This window comes from Phocoena sinus, chromosome 2, assembly GCF_008692025.1.
Source record: "Phocoena sinus isolate mPhoSin1 chromosome 2, mPhoSin1.pri, whole genome shotgun sequence".
Lineage (NCBI taxonomy): Eukaryota > Metazoa > Chordata > Mammalia > Artiodactyla > Phocoenidae > Phocoena > Phocoena sinus.
The window spans coordinates 591490-613194 of NC_045764.1; the positions used below are offsets into that span (position 1 = coordinate 591490).

Below are 21705 nucleotides of genomic sequence, written 5' to 3' on the forward strand. Positions count from 1 at the left end.
TTCCACTAAGATCAGGAACAAGACAAGGTTGCCCACTCTCACCACTCTTATCCGACATAGTTTTGGAAGTTTTAGCCACAGCAATGAGAGAAGAAAAGGAAATAAAAGGAATCCAAATCGCAAAAGAAGAAGTAAAGCTCTCACTGTTTGCAGATGACGTGATACTATACATATAGAATCCTAAAGGTGATAGCAGAAACCTACTAGAGCTAATCACTGAATTTGGTGAAGTAGCAGGATACAAAATTAATGCACAGAAATTTCTGGCATTCCTATACACTAATGATGAAAAATCTGAAAGTGAGATCGAGAAAACACTCCCATTTACCATTGCAACAAAAAGAATAAAATATCTAGGAATAAACCTCCCTAAGGAGACAAAAGACCTGTATGCAGAAAATTATAAGACACTGATGAAAGAAATTAAAGATGATACAAATAGATGGAGAGATATAGCATGTTCGTGGATTGGAAGAATCAACATTGTGAAAATGACTCTACTACCCAAAGCAACAAGGCAATCCCTATCAAACTACCACTGGCATTTTTCACAGAACTAGAACAAAAAATTTCACAATTTGTATGGAAACACAAAAGACCCCGAATAGCCAAAGCAATCTTGAGAACGAAAAACGGAGCTGGAGGAATCAGGCTCCCTGACTTCAGACTATACTACAAAGCTACAGTAATCAAGACAGTATGGTACTGGCACAAAAACAGAAAGAGAGATCAATGGAACAGGATAGAAAGCCCAGAGATAAACCCACACACATATGGTCATCTTATCTTTGATAAAGGAGGCAGGAATGTAGAGTGGAGAAAGGACAACCTCTTCAATGAGTGGTGCTGGGAAAACTGGACAGGTACATATAAAAGTATGAGATTAGAACAATCTCTAACACCATACACAAAAATAAGCTAAAAATGGATTAAAGACCTAAATGTAAGGCCAGAAACTATCAAACTCTTAGAGGAAAACATAGGCAGAACACTCTAGGACATAAATCACAGCAAGATCCTTTTTGACCCACCTCCTAGAGAAATGGAAATAAAAACAAAAATAAACAAATGGGACCTAATGAAACTTCAAAGCTTTTGCACAGCAAAGGAAACCATAAACAAGACCAAAAGACAACCCTCAGAATGGGAGAAAATATTTGCAAATGAAGCAACTGACAAAGGATTAATCTCCAAAATTTATAAGCAGCTCATGCAGCTCAATAACAAAAAAACAAACAACCAATCCAAAAATGGGCAGAAGACCTACATAGACATTTCTCCAAAGAAGATATACAGACTGCCAACAAACACATGAAAGAATGCTCAACTTCATTAATCATTAGAGAAATGCAAATCAAAACTACAATGAGATATCATCTCACACCAGTCAGAATGGCCATCATCAAAAAATCTAGAAACAATAAATGCTGGAGAGGGTGTGGAGAAAAGGGAACACTCTTGCACTGCTGGTGGGAATGTGAATTGGTACAGCCACTATGGAGAACAGTATGGAGGTTCCTTAAAAAACTACAAAGAGAACTACCATACTACTGGGCATATACCCTGAGAAAACCATAATTCAAAAAGAGTCACGTACCAAAATGTTCACTGCAGCTCTATTTACAATAGCCCGGAGATGGAAACAACCTAAGTGTCCATCATCGGATGAATGGATAAAGAAGATGTGGCACATATATACAATGGAATATTACTCAGCCGTAAAAAGAAACGAAATTGAGCTAGTTGTAATGAGGTGGATAGACCTAGAGTCTGTCATACAGAGTGAAGTAAGTCAGAAAGAAAAAGACAAATACCGTATGCTAACACACATATATGGAATTTAAGGGGAAAAAAATGTCATGAAGAACCTAGGGGTAAGACAGAAATAAAGACACAGACCTACTGGAGAACGGACTTGAGGATATGGGGAGGGGGAAGGGTGAGCTGTGACAGGGCGAGAGAGAGGCATGGACATATATACACTAACAAACGTAAGGTAGATAGCTAGTGGGAAGCAGCCGCATGGCACAGGGATATCGGCTCGGTGCTTTGTGACCACCTGGAGGGGTGGGATAGGGAAGGTGGGAGGGAGGGAGACGCAAGAGAGAAGAGATATGGGAACATATGTATATGTGTGGCTGATTCACTTTGTTATAAAGCAGAAACTAACACACCATTGTAAAGCAATTATACCCCAATAAAGATGTTAAAAAATAATAATAAAATAAAAATAAAAGCCATTTTAAAAACTGAAAGATGACATTAAAATGTTTATCATTTATAAGATATTCTTAAAATACAATTTTAAAATACACAAAGCATTAATTGTCCTCTCCAATAGTCTTGATTTTTGTTTCAGGACAAATATGCCAGATGTTAAAAATGTTTTCTTTCATTTTACATTGACATTGGTCAAATTGTTGACAGGCTTCCAAAAGCATAGCCACGTTAGGCGTTAGAGTTTGCATCATATATGCTCATTTCCTTTTTTAATGATGAAAATATTTTATCTTCCTGCCCTGATTCTGGTTGGGCCATTGAGGTCTATGTTGTTTTTGCTAATTAAGATTTTAGATCACTTTCGGGTTTCATGATGCAGTGTTGCACAACCCACACTCAAATCTTCCTCTCTTTGCATTTCTTATGTTAAATTACTTGGAAAGAACAAATTGTAATACATAATACATACAATACAGTGAATATTCAAACACAAAACAATGCCCGGGTACATCCAATGACATACCATTCAGATCTCCTAGCAAGCTCACCAGGGCTACAGAGAATCACAGATCAAAATTTCAAAGTTAACGACTTACCTTGCTTTACGAATTTGTTATTTCTTAGAACACCACTAATAGGACTTGTATAAAGTATGTGATGCATATTAGCAGATCCTTTATTTTTGCAAGAATGACTTGCACATACACATTATTTAGAGCACGGCAACAGCTACAAGCGAGGCTGACCGCCTGGGCTGTGACCACTTTACTCTTACTGGTTCCCGTCCTGATGCCTGGAAATGTCTACCTTCACCTTTGATTCTGCTGCCAGAATTTTCTTTTTTTTTAAAAACTTTACTGAGGGATGACTGGCAAATATAATTGTATCTGACGTGTACAATGTGCTGATTTGATACCCACGTACGCTGTGGAATGATTACCAAGATAATCAACAGGTGTTGCTCTCCATGATGTCAGTAGATTCCCCTGAGCCAGTAATGTCTTCAGGAAGATTATTAAATTTTAATTGTCAAATTTTAATTCTAACTTCCCGTTTTCCCAATTTCTTGACTAATTTTTCTTGGGATTCAGGATTCAGGAAAACATAAAAAACTTTTTCTGAGAAGTGCTGAGAATTGCCGCTGAGACTGTGTCCAACAGGCAAGCGGGCCTATTTTTCTTTTAGGAAAAACTTCTTTGGCTTACTTATACCTACCAGACTGTCCATGCAGAGGGCCTCTGTCGAATTCACCAAAATGTGCATATAGGCTAGTTCACCTGTCAGCTTGGGACGACCTCAGAGGCACAGGAAAAGTACCCTTTAGCAATTTAGGAGTCACATAAATAACTTGAGCTCTGCAAAGCTTAGCAAATGCAGGAGGACAAGATGACGTAAGTCAAAATGCCGTTTTCACAAGTACTTCTGGGCTATCGCTTTAGACCTGGCCTCGCCATTTATCAATATCCACTATCCAATATCAGAAACGAATAGTAATCTGGGCTTGGGTAAATCATTTTCCTCGCCCCACCCCATGTTCAAGGACTTAAATACTGATACACTGTTATATGGGCCATTTATGTATTTATTATTATAAAATGTTTTCACACATGATATATTACTTGAGAGTAATGGAAATGGACCGATCTATATTTTAAGCACCTACAATGTATCAGACACACCACATGCTTCAAATGTGTTTTCTCAGTCCTTAAAATAATCCTATAGTGGGTATTACTAATTTCACTCCATGGGTTGGGAAAACTAAGGCTCAAAACCATAACGGTTCAACAGTCACGTTGCTAGTGAGTGGTACAACCTAGAATTTAGTCTAAGTCCAACTTCAAGACTCCTTGCTCTTGCCACTGCATCATACTGCAGATCATAAAACGCTGGCAAGTCACAAAATCTGACGGCTGCCACGGCCCGCCGCCCGCTCCCCAGCTAGGGGAGAGGGCTGGCACCTGACAGCCCAGCTGCTCCATGAGGACGAACCTCACCGTCCTCAGGGTAACAGGACCTTCCCCTGTGCACACTGAAGTAGTAACAGGGATACTTACTACCCTCACTTGAAATAAATATATGGTCAACTTGGAAGCAGAACATGCATTTTCAGGAAAAAATTTTAAAGAAACATTGCAAACATAGTACAAAAGGTTTCTCTCTCACCTTCAAATATTTCACCAGCTTCTGAATTTGCCAGTATTCTGACGGCAAATCTGCATTTGCTTCCTGAAGATGGTCAGGTGGTTCTTCATCTTCCTCACTCTCTGAGGAGCTCTCACTAATAATCTCCTCAATCTTTTCAGCACTCTTACTAAGAACAACAACAACAAGGTATAATAAGTACGTTTATGCTACAGTATGGACACGGTTATAATGTAACCATTTCAGCAAAATGTACACAAGCAATGGATGAGGTACCAACACCTTCTGAGTTCTGGAAGATCTTTGTTAATATCTATATGAGGAGGTAAGCAAACACGTCTCAGCAGCAGACGCATTTCAGTATTATTGCTACAGGCTCAATAATAATAAAGAACATGGCAAGAAATGGCAAGGGTATTAGGTAAATGACCGAAGACTGCAACTTGTCGTAGCAGTTAACTGATTTAACATGTGGTTATTTATATTTACATTTCTTTTATTTACTTACTTAAAATTGAATACAATTAAAAATTCAGTTCTCCAGTCACACTGGCCACACTGCAAGTGCTCAATAATCATACGTAGCTAGTGGCTACCCTACAGGACAGCTCAGAAATAAACCATTGCGATTACTGCAGAAAGCTCAGTTGGGCAGTGCTGCCAGTGCCCCAAAGGGAAGGCATTTATTCCCTTACCAAAGAGAGTTCACTTTATTCCTCACTGCTCTAGAGGCTTCTAACTTAACACCAAGGTCACAGACACAGGCTAGTTCCCTCAAGCCCTTGGGAACATAGTCAATTCATCCTTATCTTCTTTCTTTCTCTCCCTCCTTTTCTCTCTCCATCCCCCCAGGTGCTCTCTTCCATAAAACTCTTTCCTAGTCTTTTCCATTTGGAAGCATAGTAGGAGGATGGGTAATTGTCAAGTTTCATTATTTTTAAGGTTCTACCATTCTCTTAATTTCTCAAAGGTTTTTCAGCACAGAGAGCTCCAATTCTTGTACTTTCAAAAGTGCAGAATGGTGCAACTGTGCTCTCTGGGCCACAGTGGGGGGAAATCCTGAACTGAAGTGCCTGGAGCTGAGTTTCAGTTTTATGTATCCTCTTGTCCAAAAGATGTCAGGAAACCTGTGTTGGTTAAAGAGGAAAATCTGGTAGATCAGGTCTACCTAAAAATAAAGTAAACCCCAATGTTCACTGCAGCATTATTTACAATAGCCAAGACATGGAAGCAACCTAAGTGTCCATGGACAGACGAATGGATAAAGAAGACGTGATACATACAAACAATGGAATATTAGTCATAAAAATAGAAGGAAATCCTGCCATTGGTGACAACCTGGGTGGACCTGGAGGGTATCATACTAAGTGAAATCAGTCAGAGGAAGACAAATACTGTATGATTTCATTTATACGTGGAATCTAAGAGTAAAAAACAGAAACAAAACAACAACCAAACTCATAGAAATCAGACTTGTGGTTACCAGAGGTGGAGGGAGGGAAATTGGGGGAAGGTGTTCAAACGCTACACACAGGTATCTGATAAATAAGTGCTGGGGATGTGGTGTACGAGATGACTACGCTAACATTGCCGTGTGGTGTATCTGAAAGTCGCTTAGAGAGTAAGTCTGAGGGTCCTCATCACAAGAAACAGAGTTATTTGCAACTACATAAGGGGGTGTAAATTAACTGAGCCTATTGCAGTCATTTCACAGTACACGTATGTCAAGTCATAGGGTGCACCATGCGCTTATACAGAGCTGTACGTCAATTATATCTCAACAAAACTGAAAAAAGCCACACCCATACATACACACACAAAGATATATCAGGTTTTCTGTACACAGCTAAAGCAATGCAGAAAGAGAACTACACGGCACTAAAGGCCTACGTAAGAAAAGAGAAGGCTCAGTTCAGTCATCTAAACTCACGTCTAAAGAAACTAGAAAAAGAAGAGCAAAACAAACCCAAAGAAAACAGAGAAAAGGAAATAATAAAGAGAAGAAATCAATCAAATTGAAAACAGAAAAGCAACTTGAAAAATCTATAAAAACAAAAAACTGCTTGTTGAAAAGATCAATAAAACTGACAAAGCTCTAGCAAGACTGACAAAAAGAAGAGAAGACACAAATTTCCAGAACCAGAAATGAATGGAACGTAGCATATCACTACAGATCCTGCTGACAACAAAAGGATAAGAAGAGAAAACTATGAACAACTGAACATTAACTCTGACAATTTAGATAAAACGGACCAACTCCTTTAAAGGTACAAACTACCGTAACTTAACCAATATGAAGCACGTAATTTGAACAGCGCTACAACTATTAATGGAATTAATTCATAATTTTAAAACTCATAGCAAAAGTCTCCAGTTCCAGATGATTTCACTGGAGAATTTTAACAGGCATAGAAGTACTAACACCAATTTTATACAGTCTCTCCTAGAAAATACAAGAGAAGGGAACTCATTTTATGAAGCCTGATATCAAAACCAAAGTGCAAACAAAAACAAAACACTGTTACTGAATATCCCTCATGAGTGTAGATGCAAATATTCTTAACATACTATTAAGCACACATAATTCAGCTATATATAAAAAGAATGAGCCCACCATGACCAAGTGGGGTTTATTCCAGGAATGCAAGGCTGATTCAGTATTCAAAAATCAGCCGTTGTAATCCACCACAGTAATAGCCTAAAGAAGAAAAATGGCATGACCATACCAATTGATGTAGAAAAACCATGTGACAAAATTCAACACCCAATGGTGATTAAAACTCTCAGAAAACCAAGAACAGAGGGGAACTTCCTCAACTTGATAAAGAATATCTGTACAAAAACTGTCATCATACTTTCTGGTGAAAGACTGAATGCTTTCCTCCTAAGATTGAGAAAAAGCAAGAACTTTGATCACTGATAGTCAACATAGTACTGGCGTTTCTACTTCTAGATGTAAATCTAACAAAACATGTACAGGACTTATATGCTGAAAACTATTACAAACTGCTGGGGAAAGAAATCGAAGGCTTAAATACATAGGCATACAGTGTTCATGGATTGGCAGAGTCTACATAGTAAAGATATCAATTTTCTCAAAATTGATACAGAGTTTTAATGCAATTTCTATCAAAATCTTCAGTAAGTTTTTTCTGTTAGATATAGGAAGGTCATTCTAAAATTTATGTGGAAAGGAAAAAAGCTAGAATAGGTCAAAACGATTTGGGGAAGAAAAATAATAAAGTGAGAGGAATCACTTTACCAGATTTCAAGATTTACTATAGAGCTACAGTAATCAAGAATGTATGGTGTTGGCAAAGGGCTGGACATAAAAGTCAGCTGCACAGAATAAAGACCCAGAAATAGCCCCACACGAGTACACCCACCTGATTTTTGATTAAGGTGAAAAAGCAAGTCAAAGGTGGAAAGATAGACTTTTCATCAAATGGTGCTGGAGAAATGACCTAGGGCAATGAATCTTGACCTAGGTCTCATACTTTATATAAAATTAACTCAAAATGGATCCCAGTCTTTAATATAAAATGTAGAATTATTGAACTTTTAGGAAGAAAACATTGGAGATAATCTTCAGGACCAAGGGCTTTGTGACATCAAAGGCACAACCCATAAAAGAAAAAATTGATAAATCAGACTTCATCAAAATTAAAGATTGTTCTCTGAGAGGCCCTATTAAGAGGATGAAAAGACAAGTTACAGAAAGGGAGAAAATATTTGCAAACTACATATATAACCAAGGATATCCTGGATAGAAAAGAACACTCAAAACTCAACATTTAAAAAACACATGATTCAACTAGAAAATGAGCAAAAGACATAAAGAGACATTTCACTGATAAGCATAAAGGGACGGCAATAAGCTCACGACAAGATGTTAACATCACGAGCCATTAGGGAAATGCTAAGACCACAACGAGCTATCACTACACAGCTTTCAGAAGAGCTGAAGTACAACACGCAACGATACCAAATGCTGGCGAGGATGAGGGGAAGCTGAGTCTCTCAGACGTCACTGGTGGGAACATAAAATGGTGCAGCCAGTCTGGAAAAGGTAGGCAGTTTCTTAAAAAAGCTAAACACACAATTACTATCTATGTCAGCAACTGGGCATTTATCCTAGAGGAATGAAAACTTACATCCGTACAAAAACCTGAATGTGACTGTTCGTAGCAGCTTTATTTTTAACAGCCAAACACTGCAAACAACTAAAAGGTGCATTAATACGTGAATAATTTTTAAAACTACCATTGCGTGGTATATCCATACGATGGAATGCCACCCAGCAATTAAAAGGGACAAACTATTAATACATGCAACAACTTAGGTGGATCTCAAGGGTATTGTGGTGTTGAAAAAAAGTCAATATAAAAAAATGTATGAATCTACTTATATGGCGGTCCAAAATGACAAAATTATGAAAATAGCGAACAGATGAATGGTTGCTAGGAAGTGGGAATGACGGGGGTTGTGGCTATAATGGGGCGGCCGGGGGACGTCTGTGCGGGGTGAACAGTGCTCTAGCCTGGTCGCCACGGTCATCACACAAACCTGCACAGGGTATAATGACACTGAACTATACCTATACGTTGTACCCGTGTTAATCTCCTGGTTTTGATCTTGTACCACAGTTGCGGAGGATGTAGGATTTAACAACTGGGAGAGGCTAGGTGAAGGGTCTATGGGACCTCTCTGCACTATCTCCGCAACTTTCTGTGAATCTACAATTATTTCAAAATAAAAAGTTTTAAAAAGTTGTCAAAAAATTAATAGTTTATTATGTCTAACTCCCCAAAATGGCATACACGCTGTAGAGTGTCTTAAAGTTTGTTTTTTCCAAGTGTGCAAATTTTAAAAGTGAAATTTCTGCCATTTCTTCCCACCACCACCTTAGAGTAAAAATGGCTGAACCTTCTCCCCAGATACGTCACTTTTATCATCAAACTGAAAACTGGGTAAGAAGCTCATTAGTTGGCCTTCTATTAATGGCTGTTTTAATGAGAAATAACATTTATCCCTTTAGAATTGGCAGAGCCATCAGTGACCAGTAAAGTAAGGCTCATAAAGATGACAATTTTGTATGACATGATTTTTCAGAGGCCAGAGATCAGATAAGAGCCCAGTTTTGCTACCACTTAGTTAACTGCTTTTTGCATTAAATATATTCATTTACAAAGAGTTAACTAATACCAGTAGATCACTGTATTAAAGTAACTCCACATTAAAAGGATATTCTGTAAATATATTTAAAGAAATCCACTATTACCATTTTTACAGCATTCCTACTAACTGTCAATATAGACATCTTAGGACCCTAATGTGAAAGTAAAACACCATTAACCAGCATTAACTAGCCTGTTGCATAGGGCTGGCTTTAAAGTACTGGTCATGTGAACAGAAACTCACCGAATTAACTGTGCTTTTCCAGGTGAAGTAGATGGTCTGGACTTTTCAAGTCTTCCTCCATGTTTTTCTTCTTGGGTGTCTCTTAGTGAGCTTTTGTTCCTAAAGAGATATTAATTTTATTAATTACTTTATGCTGACTAACAGGAAATTAAAATAGAAATGTATACAAATATTCCATCATTTTCACGCATCCAAATGATGTGTTTTCCTAACACAGAGAACGACTATGAGCTCCAGTCTCATCTGACACCTGAGAGGTCCCTTTTGTCCTTCAGGCACAGCCATGCATTTTATGTAACGGAGAAACACTCTGTCCAGTATTTCTTTGTGCTAGAAACAGGCCTTCATAGGCTGCCATCATTGGGAAGGTCCTTCAGTCTGTCCTGGATCACAGCTGCCTGTTTCTCCACCTTGCCCACCTGACACTGCAGCAGGTCCTGTGCCTGATTTTCTGGATACTCTCAAGCTTAGTCTACACCTTGGCACGTACTGGGTTTGCATTAAATACTTGTTTAGTGAATTCTTAATTGAAGAAAATAAGCACATGCAAAAAGCAGTATTTTATAATTCACCTCCCCATTAACAGAGCAGCCCATACATTTGTCATTTTCAGACTCACTCTTTCAAACAGAGCCACAAAGGTCAAACACCCCAAAATCAGTGAGACTCAGAGGACCAAGCACGTCTCCTCCTCCCACAGGACTCCTCTGCCAGCTCTCTGAGTTTGCACCCAAAATACAATCACCTGTGGTTCTCAGAATCCCTGCAGGTGAGGGACCCAGTTCTTAACCCAGTAAGGGGATGACATGGAATAAAAACAGGCTGTAACTTTTAGCCTATTTGCTAAGCTTTAAAAAGTGCTCTGGGTGCTTCTGACTGCTTGCGTGTTGGTAACATTGGCCCTTAATCTTTGCTTTGGCACCGATTCGGAGGGTCCTAAATGGAACTAGGCTTGTATACGTCAGACATTCATCAAACTTGTGTCCACTTTACTCAGACCATCCATATGTTTGCGGTTCTATCCTTTTTTATAGTATTTACTTAAAGTTCTGTTAATATACAAGATACCACATCTATGAAGTTTTCCCTAATTAACTACACATAATGGTACATTTAATCACATAATTTAAAGCGGAATTCTTCTAACACTTACTTAATCAGGTCCCTACCACAATGTTTACATTTCCCATGGGATTCCTCCATGCGTTTTTATCATCTTTTTCACGTGTTATTTGCCCTGACTCACCAACCACATGAAAGTGAATTGGGCTCTCCCTCCCGCCGTGGTGCTCTGCACACAAACGCTGTTTGCTGTCAAATCTTTCTGCCTGGAGCGTGAAGAGGACAGGAAGGAACCAACTTATATCACGGAGGAAGGTGTGAGTATCTCCTCTGTAGTTTTCTCTGATGAAACTGAGTTATGTGAAAAGCTGGGCAACTGTGTGGTTAGCAAGGATGTATCAGAAAACCCATCATGGAAGTGTCTACATACTTTTTGGCATCAACAGTGGTATTCCAGTTCAAAGTTGGCTCTAATCTCTTGGTCATCTGACTCCTTCCCAAACTGATTTGTTTCTTCTCCAGCGCACTCCTGCGGGAAGCAGCGCTAGCTTCATGTAAAGCGGCTGCTTCCTCCTCAGGTGCCGCATTAGGCTGGTCCTTCTCCTTTTGCTGTTCTTCATTGAATCTAACCTCCTTTAATTAAAAAAAAAAAGAGCATATTTTTACTGTGATATCACTTCTGAATTATCTCATGTTATCTGAAAATTAACCCTGGCGATAAATTCAGGCAGGAAGCCTCAAGATGCTCTAACTTGTGTTGCTTAGCAATACAAATTGAATCTGGGCAACTTCAAGACCAAGGCCTGTGTTGGAGTTAGGCTGACAGTGATGGGCTGATCCTAAACTCACACCCCCGCTGCAGCCCACATGGATACAGCAGCAGGACTGGACCAACTCACTCCTCACCACCACCAGGAAAAAATTACACTTAAACCCTATAAAGACGGGGACACATCTTAGTCAAACTGCCGAGACCAAGGATAAAGAGACCACCTTGCAGGCAGCCAGAAATAAGAGATAGATTATAGAGAGAGGAAGGAACATGACAATTAAAAGAGACTTCTCATCAGAGACAATGCAATCCACAAGACAAGGGAGCGATACAGTTAAAGTGATGAAAGGGAAGAAACCCCATATCCTGTCAACCCAAAATTCTATACAGAGAAAAAAAATCTTTTGAAAATGAAGGTAAAATAAAGACTTCACAGATGAAAAAAAGCTGAGAGAATTCACTGCCAGAAGACCCAGGCTAAAAAAATTGTTCATGAAGCTCTTCAGTCAGAAGGGATCTCATACGAGGCAGAACATACATCTACACAAAAGAAAGCAGAAATGGTAAAAATAAATATAAAAGTTTCTTTGTGATAAGGAGTTGATAGCACGTCAAAGTAAAATGTGTGACAACAATAGTACAAACACAGGGAGAGGCATTCGAAACACACTCTTGGAAGGCTCTTAGACTACTTGTGAAACTGTATAATGCTGTTCAAAGGCAGACAAGGTAAACTACAGACGGATATTATAAGCCCAACTGAGACGTTTTTTAAAAAGTATAACTGATGAACTAATTGCATACACAAAATGGAATCATTTCTAAAACTTCAGTTAATTCAAAGGGGAAAGAAAAAGAACAAAGAACAAATGGGACTAATAAAAGCAACAAGCAAAATAGTCAATTTAATTCAACTCTATCAGTAGGCACATTAAATGAAAATGATTTTAAAACGTCAATTAAAAGAAATCATCAGAGTGGATGACAAAGGAAAACCCAATTATTTGTGGTCTAAAAGAAACCATTTTATATATAAAGATATAAATACACTGTAAGTAAAAAGCTGCAGAAAAATATTCCATGAAACCAATAATCAAAAAAAGCAGGAATGGCCACATTAAAATCAGACAAAATGGACTTCAAAACAAATAATATTATCAGAGATAGAGAGACATATAATGACCAAGAGCCAATTACACCCAATTCTAACTGTGTGTTCACCAAACAACAGAATTTCAAAAGATTAAAGCAACAACAGAACTAACTGGAAAAAACAGACAAATCCACAATTAGGAGACTTCAAAACCCCCCTCTCAATAATCAACAGAATGAACAAAACAAAACTTAATAAGAATACAGAGCTTCCCTGGTGGCGCAGTGGTTGAGAGTCCGCCTGCCGATGCAGGGGACACAGGTTCGTGCCCCAGTCCGGGAAGATCCCACATGCCGCAGAGCGGCTGGGCCCGTGAGCCACGGCCACTGAGCCTGCGCGTCCAGAGGCTGTGCTCCGCAATGGGAGAGGCCACAACAGTGAGAGGCCCGCGTACCATGGAAAAAAAAAAAAAAGAATATAAAATACCTGAGGAAGGCTATCAACGACCTGGACGTAACTGACATTTATAGAACACACCACACCCAGCAGCAGAATACACATTCTTCTCAAATGCACAAGGAAAAATTCACCAAAACAGACCATATTTTAAGCCATAAAACAAACATCCACAAATTTAAAAGAACTAAAATCATATACAACATTGTCTCATAATAAAATGGAAGTAAGCTACAAATCCATAAGAAGATATATGGAAAATCCTCAGAGATATTGATTTGCATGAAAACACACCAAAGTCTATGGGACACAGTTCATATGCTGCTTATAAAGAAATTTACAGCATAAAACTTTATATTACAAAATAAAGGTCTCAAATCGATGCCTAAGCTTCCAACTAAGAAATTAAATAAGAAGAGCAGGGGCTTCCCTGGTGGCGCAGCGGTTGAGAGTCCGCCTGCCGATGCAGGGGACACGGGTTCGTGCCCTGGTCCAGGAGGATCCCACATGCCGCGGAGCGGCTGGGCCCGTGAGCCATGTCTGCTGAGCCTGCGCGTCCGGAGCCTGTGCTCCGCAACGGGAGAGGCCACAACAGTGAGAGGCCCGCGTACCACAGGAAGAAAAAAAAAAAAAGAAGACCAAATTAAACCCAGAGTGCAGAAGAAAGAAAAATTTAAAGAGCAGAAACAAAATAAAATAGAAAGCAAACAATAGAGAAAATCAATGAAACAAATAGCTGTTCTTCGAAAAGATCAATAAAATTTATCACTTCTTTCCAGACTAGTCAAGAATGAAAAGAAGATATAAATGACCAATATTACGCGTGAAAGAGGGGTTACCACAGCAGAGCCTCCAGACATCAGAAGACAATAGTGGAGTGTTATACTTGATGCCAGTATTTGAAGTAAGTTAGATAAAATGTGCAAATTCATTGAAAGACATGAACCACCAAAGCTCAGTAAGAGAAAAAAATCTGAATAGTTGTATATCTACTAAGGAAATAAAACTCTCAACATAAAACCTTTCAACAAAGAAACCTTCAGGTAGAGATGGATTCCTTGGTAAATTCTACCAAACATTTAACAAAGAAATAAGATTCAATCTACATAAAGAATTCCAGAAAGAAGAAAAGAGTAGTGCATACTTCCCAATTCATTCTGAGGCCACATTACCCAGATACCAAAAACATTAAAAGATAACTACTAACCCATATCCTTCATGACTATAGCTGCAAAAATCCTCAGCAAAATATTATCAAATGACATCTAGCAATGTCAAATAGGGTAAGACATCATGACCGATCCCAACCCCGGGATTAATATTAGTTCAATATTCAAAAATGAATGACCATATCAACAGACTAAAGAAGGAAAATCGTGTTATCATCTCGAGACACAGTAAAATCACCACCTCCAAATAGTAACAGGCTCATCTCCCATGGTTTAAGTTGAGGCCCCATGGGAAGCATGTGATAAAGCACCCTCCCCCTCCTAGCCAGGTGAGTGTCAGCAGAGGCCCAGTGGGGAGACCGAACTTCCACCCCCTGCCCAGTGGTACCGAGGCACCCTACACCACCAGGTTCTCAATGGAGTCTGAGTGGGGAACCTGGATTTTTACATGCACCTTGTAGTACGCCAGACCTACACTATGAGACCTACACTTAGAGAAGTCCTGCTACAACAAAAGATTTAAATAAAATCCAAAGTTTCATAACATGATCCAAAAATGTCCAAGACAACACAAAAAATCACTCATCGTACCAAGAACAAGGAACGTCACAACCTGAATGAGAAAGGACGATGAATGGATGCTTATACCAAAGTAAAATGGATGATGAAATAATCTCAAATAGATGTTGGAATAAGATTTTAAAGTAACCATCATGAGGCTTCCCTGGTGGCACACTGGTTAAGAATCCGCCTGCCGGTGCAGGGGACACGGGTTCGAGCCCTGGTCCAGGTAGATCCCACTTGCCGCGGAGCAACTAAGCCCGTGTGCCACAACTACTAAGCCTGCGCTCTAGAGCCCATGCCCTGCAACAAGAGAAGCCACCACAATGAGAAGCCTGTGCACCAAAACAAAGAGCAGCCCCCGTTTGCCACAACTAGAGAAAGCCCGCGCACAGCATCAAAGACCCAACACAGCCTAAAATAAATAAATTTATTAAAAAAAATAAAGTAGCCATCATAAAAATGCTTTAATAATCAATTACGAAGGCTGGAAACAAATGAAAAATCAGAAAGTCTCAGCAAATAAATAGATGATATACAGAAGAACCAAATAGGAATTCTGAAAATGAAATTTACAAACCAAAATAACTCACTGGATAGCTCAGCAACAGGATGGAGAAGACATAGGAGAGAAACCATGAACCTGAAGACAAACAACAGAAATTACCCAATCTGAACAACAAAGAGGAAATATATTAAAAAAAAATTTTTTAAATAAATAAACAGGGCCTCCAGATCCGTGGGACCACAGCAGAAAATCCAACAGTCACGTAATCAGAGCACCAGAAGGAGAGGAGAAAGAAGGTCAGACTGAAAATGCATTCTAAGAATGTCTGAAATTTTCCCAAACTTGGAAAAAGACATAAATCTAAGATTCAAGAAGTTGAGCAAACCCTAAACAGAATAAACCCAAAGAAATTCCTGCCAAGACACATAATAATCAAACTCCATAAAACTAAAGTCAAAGAAAATTCTTAACAGCAATGAGAGAGAAACAATATTTTACCTATAAAGGAAAAACAATTAAAATAACAGCAGATTTCTCAGGAGAAACCGTGGAGTCCAGAAAGACTGCAACAACATTTTTCAAGTGCTGAAAATAAAAAACCGTCAGGCCAGAATACCATATCCAGTGGAAATATTCTTCAGGAATAAAGGGGAATTCAAGATGCTCTCAGATAAAGGAAAACTAAGAGAATCTGTCACCAACAGACCTACCTCAATGAATAAGAAGTTCTTAAACCGAAAGGATATGATAAAAGAAGGAAATTGGCAACACCAGAAAGGAAGAAAAGAACAGAAAGGGGCTTCCCTGGTGGCGCACTGGTTGAGAGTCCGCCTGCCGATGCAGGGGACACAGGTTCGTGCCCCGGTCCAGGAAGATCCCACATGCCGCAGAGCAGCTGGGCCCGTGAGCCATGGCCGCTGGGCCTGCGCGTCCGGAGCCTGTGCTCCGCAACGGGAGAGATCACACCAGTGAGAGGCCCGCGTACCGCAAAAAAAAAAAAAAAAAAAAAGAACAACAGAAAGAATAAAAGCACGGGTACATACAAAAGACTTTCATTCTCCTCTTGAGTTTTCTAAATGATGTTTGATGGTTGAAGCACAAATTATAACAGTGTCTCATACAGTTATCAATGTGACAGAAATAAAGGCAAATATAAATGAGAGAGTGTAAAGGGACTTAAAGGGAGATATGGTTTCTATACTTCACTCACGTGGTAAAATGTCACACCAGTAGACGATGATAAATTATGTATAATACAATATCTACAACAACCACCAAAAACTACACAAAGAGATACACTCAAAACACTATGGAGGGGCTTCCCTGGTGGTGCAGTGGTTGGGAGTCCGCTTGCCGATGCAGGGGACACGGGTTCGTGTCCTGGTCCGGGAGGGTCCTGCGTGCCGCGGAGCGGCTGGGCCAATGAGCCATGGCCGCTGAGCCTGCGCTCTGCAGCGGGAGAGGCCACAACAATGAGAGGCCCGTGTACCGCAAAAAAAAAAAAAAAAAAAAAAAAACTATGGAAAAATCAAAATGGAATTCAAAAAAAAATGTTCAAGTAATCCAAAGAAAACCAGGAAAAAAAAAGTGAAAGAAAACAGAAGGAAAAAACAGAAAATGAAACTAAGCTGGCGGACTTAAGCTCTCACATATCAATAATTAAAAGTAAACGACTTAAACACACCAATGGATACATCAATAGAGTTTCAGAAAATGGATTTTAAAAATGACTCAACTATATGCTGTCTACAAGAAACTCACTACAAATATAATGATATAGGTAGCTTGGAAGTCAAAGAAGGGAAAAAGATACACCATGCAAACGTTAGTTAAAAAAAAAGGTAGGAGTGGCTATATGAATAGCAGATTAAGTAGCCTTCAGAAAAAAGAAAATCACCAAAGACAGAGAGGGACATTACATAATGATAAAATGGTCAATCAGGAAAACATAATCCTAAATGTGTATGCAGAGCTGCAAACACAAAAACAGATAGAACTAAGAGGAGAAACAGACAAATCTACAATTATTGTTGGAGGATTTCAAATCCTTCTCTCAACACTGATAGAAAATCAGCAAGGGTATGAAGAACTCAACCACACCAAAAACCAAATTTATAAAGATTTAAGTTATTTAGAGTGTGTTCTCTGACTACAGTGGAATCAAACTAACAATGAATCACGTAATAGAACAATCTAATGCTAAACAACAAACTTATAAATAATCATGGATCAAAGAGGAAGTCTCAAGGAAAAAAAACTTTTATTGAGGTATAGTGGATTTAAGGGAAGTTTAAAAAATAAAACTGAATGAAAATGAAAACAGTGATAATATAACGCCAAAATGTGTGACAGGTAGGTAAAATTCTGTAAGGGCAATTTATAGCACTAAACACTTACCTTAGAAATGACATCTACCAACTCTCAAATCAAGAGTCTAAGCTGCCACCTTAAGAAACTAGCAAAAGAAGAGCAACATAAACTCAAAACAGGCAGAAGGATGTAAAAATAGATGCATCTCTGAACTGTCAGTGCTAAGGTGAGAGCAGGAAAGTGGAGACTGCCTTCCATCTTACTGCTGTCCTGCCTTACTTGTTTCTGAATGTCTTTGTCCAAAAGACAAATTCTCTGTAGATGAATGTAGACTTAAGAGAATTCTTTCTTAATATTATTCACCCCTGAAATCACCAAAATCCCTTTCAATGCAAATATAACTAGATTAAATTAAATGTATGATTAAAAAATCTAGAGAAATAAGAGTAAATGAGACTCTAAGTAAAAAGAAAAGAATAAATATCAAAGTGAAGTAGAATAAAGAAAAATAGAGAAAAATCAATGAAACCAAAAGTGAATTCTTTGAGAGAACTGATGGACTTCTAGCCAGATGGATCAAGAAAAAATAAAACTCAATGATTAATATCAGGCATGAAAGAGGTAACAACAGCTACAGATTCTACAGTTGTTAAAAGGTTAATAAAAGAATAAACAAGTTTATACCAATCAGTTCAACAACTTAGATGAAAGGGATGCATTCCTTTAAAGACAACCTAGCAAGCTCCCTCAAGAAGACACAGACAGCCTGCATGGTCCTAGAACTAGAAAGGACATTGAATTTGTAGTTAAAAACCTTCCCACAAAGAACACTCCAGGCACAGATTGCTTCACTGGTGAATTCTACCAAACAGTTAAGACAGAAAGAATAGCAATTCTACACAAACTCTTCCAGAAAATTGAATGGGAGATAAAATTTTCCAACTCATTCTATAAGGCCAGTATTACTCTGATACCCAAACCAGACAAAGATATTGAAGAAAAGAAAACTACACATTGATAATCTTACGTAGATGCAAAACGTCTTAATAAAATCTTAGCAAATTACAATTTTAAAGTATATAAAAAGGATAATGCACTCTGAACAAATGAAGTTTGTCCCAGAAATGTAAGGTTGGTTTATCATTTGCAAATCAATATAATTCACCATGTTAAACTAAAAGAGGAAAAAAAGAACATGATTAATGCAACAGGTACAGAAATATCATTTGATAAAATCCAATATCCAATCCTAATAAAGTTCTCAACAACTTGGAATAGAGGGGAACTTCCTCAACCTTATAAATTTCATCTATGAAAAACCGACAGCTAACAATAATTAGAAACTGAAAGTTTTCCCTTTATCATCAGGAACAAGAAACCACGTCTATTCAATTCCGTACTGGAGGTTCCAGCTCTAGTGCATTAAGGAAAGAAAAAGAAATAAAATCACTGAAATTGTAAAGGAAGAGGTAAAATGATCTTTATTTATAGACAATATGACTATCTACATAGAAGACCCTCTGGAATCTACAAACCAGACAAAACTAATAAGTGACTTTAGCAAGGTTTCAGCGTATGAAATCAATATACAAAAATCAAGTGTATTTTTATATAGTAGCAACAAATAACCAGAAATTGACATTTTAAAACTATTGTTAACAATAGCTCCCAAATAGGAAATATTTACAGATAAGTTTCACAAGAGATGTGTAAGACATGTGCACCAAAAGTTACAAAGCAATGCTGAGAGAAATTAAATAAGATGGAGAGACATGCTAAGTAATACTAAACAAATGGAAGGATATACTGTGTTCCATGGATTGGAAACCCCAATATTGTTAAGATGTCAGTTCTTAAATTGATCTATAGATTCAACACAAGATCAGTCATAATTCCTTCGGGATTTTATGAAGAAATTGACAAGCTGACTATAAAATTTGAACGGACATGCAAAAGATACAGAATAGCCAGCAACTCCAAAGAACAAATGGATTGACAGAGGATTGACACTACCTGACCCAAGACTTAATGCAAGTAAGTAGGTAATCAAGACAGTGTGGTTCTGGTATAAAAATAGACAAATGGAACAGAAATACACCCAGATAAATGGACAACTATGCAAAGAAAGGACAATTCTTTTTCAACAAATGATGCTGGAACAACTAGAAATCTACATGCAAAAGAAAAAAATGAACTTTGATCCATACCTCATATCATGTACAAAAGATATATTAAATTGGATCATAGGCCTAAATGTAAAACCTAACATTTAAAATCATCTATAAAAAAGCACTGGAGGGCTTCCCTAGTGGCACAGCGGTTGGGAGTCCGCCTGCCGATGCAGGGGACATGGGTTTGTGCCCCGGTCCGGGAGGATCCCACATGCCGCGGAGCGGCTGGGCCCGTGAGGCATGGCCGTGGAGCCTGTGCGTCCGGAGCCTGTGCTCCGCAGCGGGAGAGGCCACAACAGTGAGAGGCCCGTGTACCGCCAAAAAAAAAAAAGCACTGGACTTCATCAAAATTGAGGACATTTGCTTTTTGAAAGACTCTTTTTGGAGAATGAAATAACAAGCTACAAACTGGGAGAAAATATTTATTTATAAATCCTGTATCTGAAAGAATATATAAGTCTATATGTATGTATGTATATCTCACAACTCAGTAATAAGGAACCAAACAATCCAATAAAAAATGGGCAAAAGATCTGAATATACACTTTACCACTTAAGATATATAAATGGCAAATAAGCATATGAAAGGATGCATTCAAGTAATGCAAATCAAAACTCAGTGAGATATCCGTTCACACCCATTAGAACGTCTAAAATAAAGGACTGACCGTACCACTTATTGATGAGTACGTGGCACAGCTGTCGATCTCATGCACTGCCAGAGTGGACGGAGATGGTTATAACCCCTTTGGAAAGCAGTTTACCGATGGCTTAAAAAGTTAAACATATAGCCGCCATATAACCTTGCCATTTCAGTCTGAGGTTTTACCCAAGAGAAATGAAAGCATGTGGTCTGTAAAAATAAACACCCCAAAACAAAACATTAAAAACATAAGAGCTTAAATTTTAAAGATTTGTACAATGTTTGGAAGACAAAGTAAAGGAATATTTGCAGAAAGTGTGGTGGGGTGTATGAGAGAAAAGAAAATCAGCGGATCAGTCTCAGAGGCCCCAAGATCCAAATAGAAGTTTCAAAAAGAGAACAAAAGGATCAGAGAGGAAAAAAAAAATGATTAAAGATATAATACAAAAATATTTTTCCCGTTCTGAAGGACATACGTCATCATTAATGAAAAACAAACAAAAACCAGCACCAACCATATCATCATGAAAATTACAGAACATCAGGGATAAGAGAAAATCCTAAAGCCTCATTATATGGGAAAAGCCAAAACAAACAGGTCACGTAGGAAAAATGCCTTTAAAATTCTAAGTAAAAATTATTTTCAAACTGTCGTTATAGAAACAACTGAGAGAGAAGAATAAAGATATTTTCCAACATGCTAACCCTCAATTTTTTTCCCTCCTATGTGCCTCTTTTACTCAGGAAGCGCTACCAAAATGATGGGGTGGACCAAGAAAAAGAAAACTGATGAGAAGGGCACTTCCTCAACAAGATAAAGGCCATGTATGGAAAGCCCACAGCTAACATCATATTCAGTAGCAAAAGCCTGAAAGCATTTCCCCTAAGGAGTAAGGAGTAAGACAAGGAATCTACGTTCGCCACTTCTATTCAACATAGTCCTGAAAGTTCTAGCCATGGAATTTTGCAAGAAAGAGAAATTTAAAACATCCAAATTGGAAAGGAAAAAGTAAACTATCTCTGGTCACAGGTGACTTGATCTTATATATAGAAAAACCTAAAGATTCAACAGAAACTGAATTAAATAAATTCAGCAAAGTTGCAGGATTCAATTTTGAACTTCACATTCAAAAATCAAATCTGATTGTAACACTCAAAAATCAGTTGTACTTCT

The 21705-nt window shown here is 38.3% G+C and overlaps 1 protein-coding gene across 10 annotated transcripts in view; it reads right to left on the reverse strand.

Moving 5' to 3' along the window:
• Positions 1-21705, reverse strand: part of ARMC4 (armadillo repeat containing 4) — a 207887-nt gene that overhangs the window by 168654 nt on the left and 17528 nt on the right. For all 10 annotated transcript variants that reach the window (XM_032621216.1, XM_032621217.1, XM_032621223.1 and 7 more), the window contains 3 exons: positions 11279-11481; positions 9787-9885; positions 4387-4534 (listed from right to left, as the gene is read on the reverse strand). In XM_032621216.1, coding sequence (XP_032477107.1) covers positions 4387-4534; positions 9787-9885; positions 11279-11481 — 450 coding nt within the window. The remainder of the gene's footprint in view (positions 1-4386; positions 4535-9786; positions 9886-11278; positions 11482-21705) is intronic.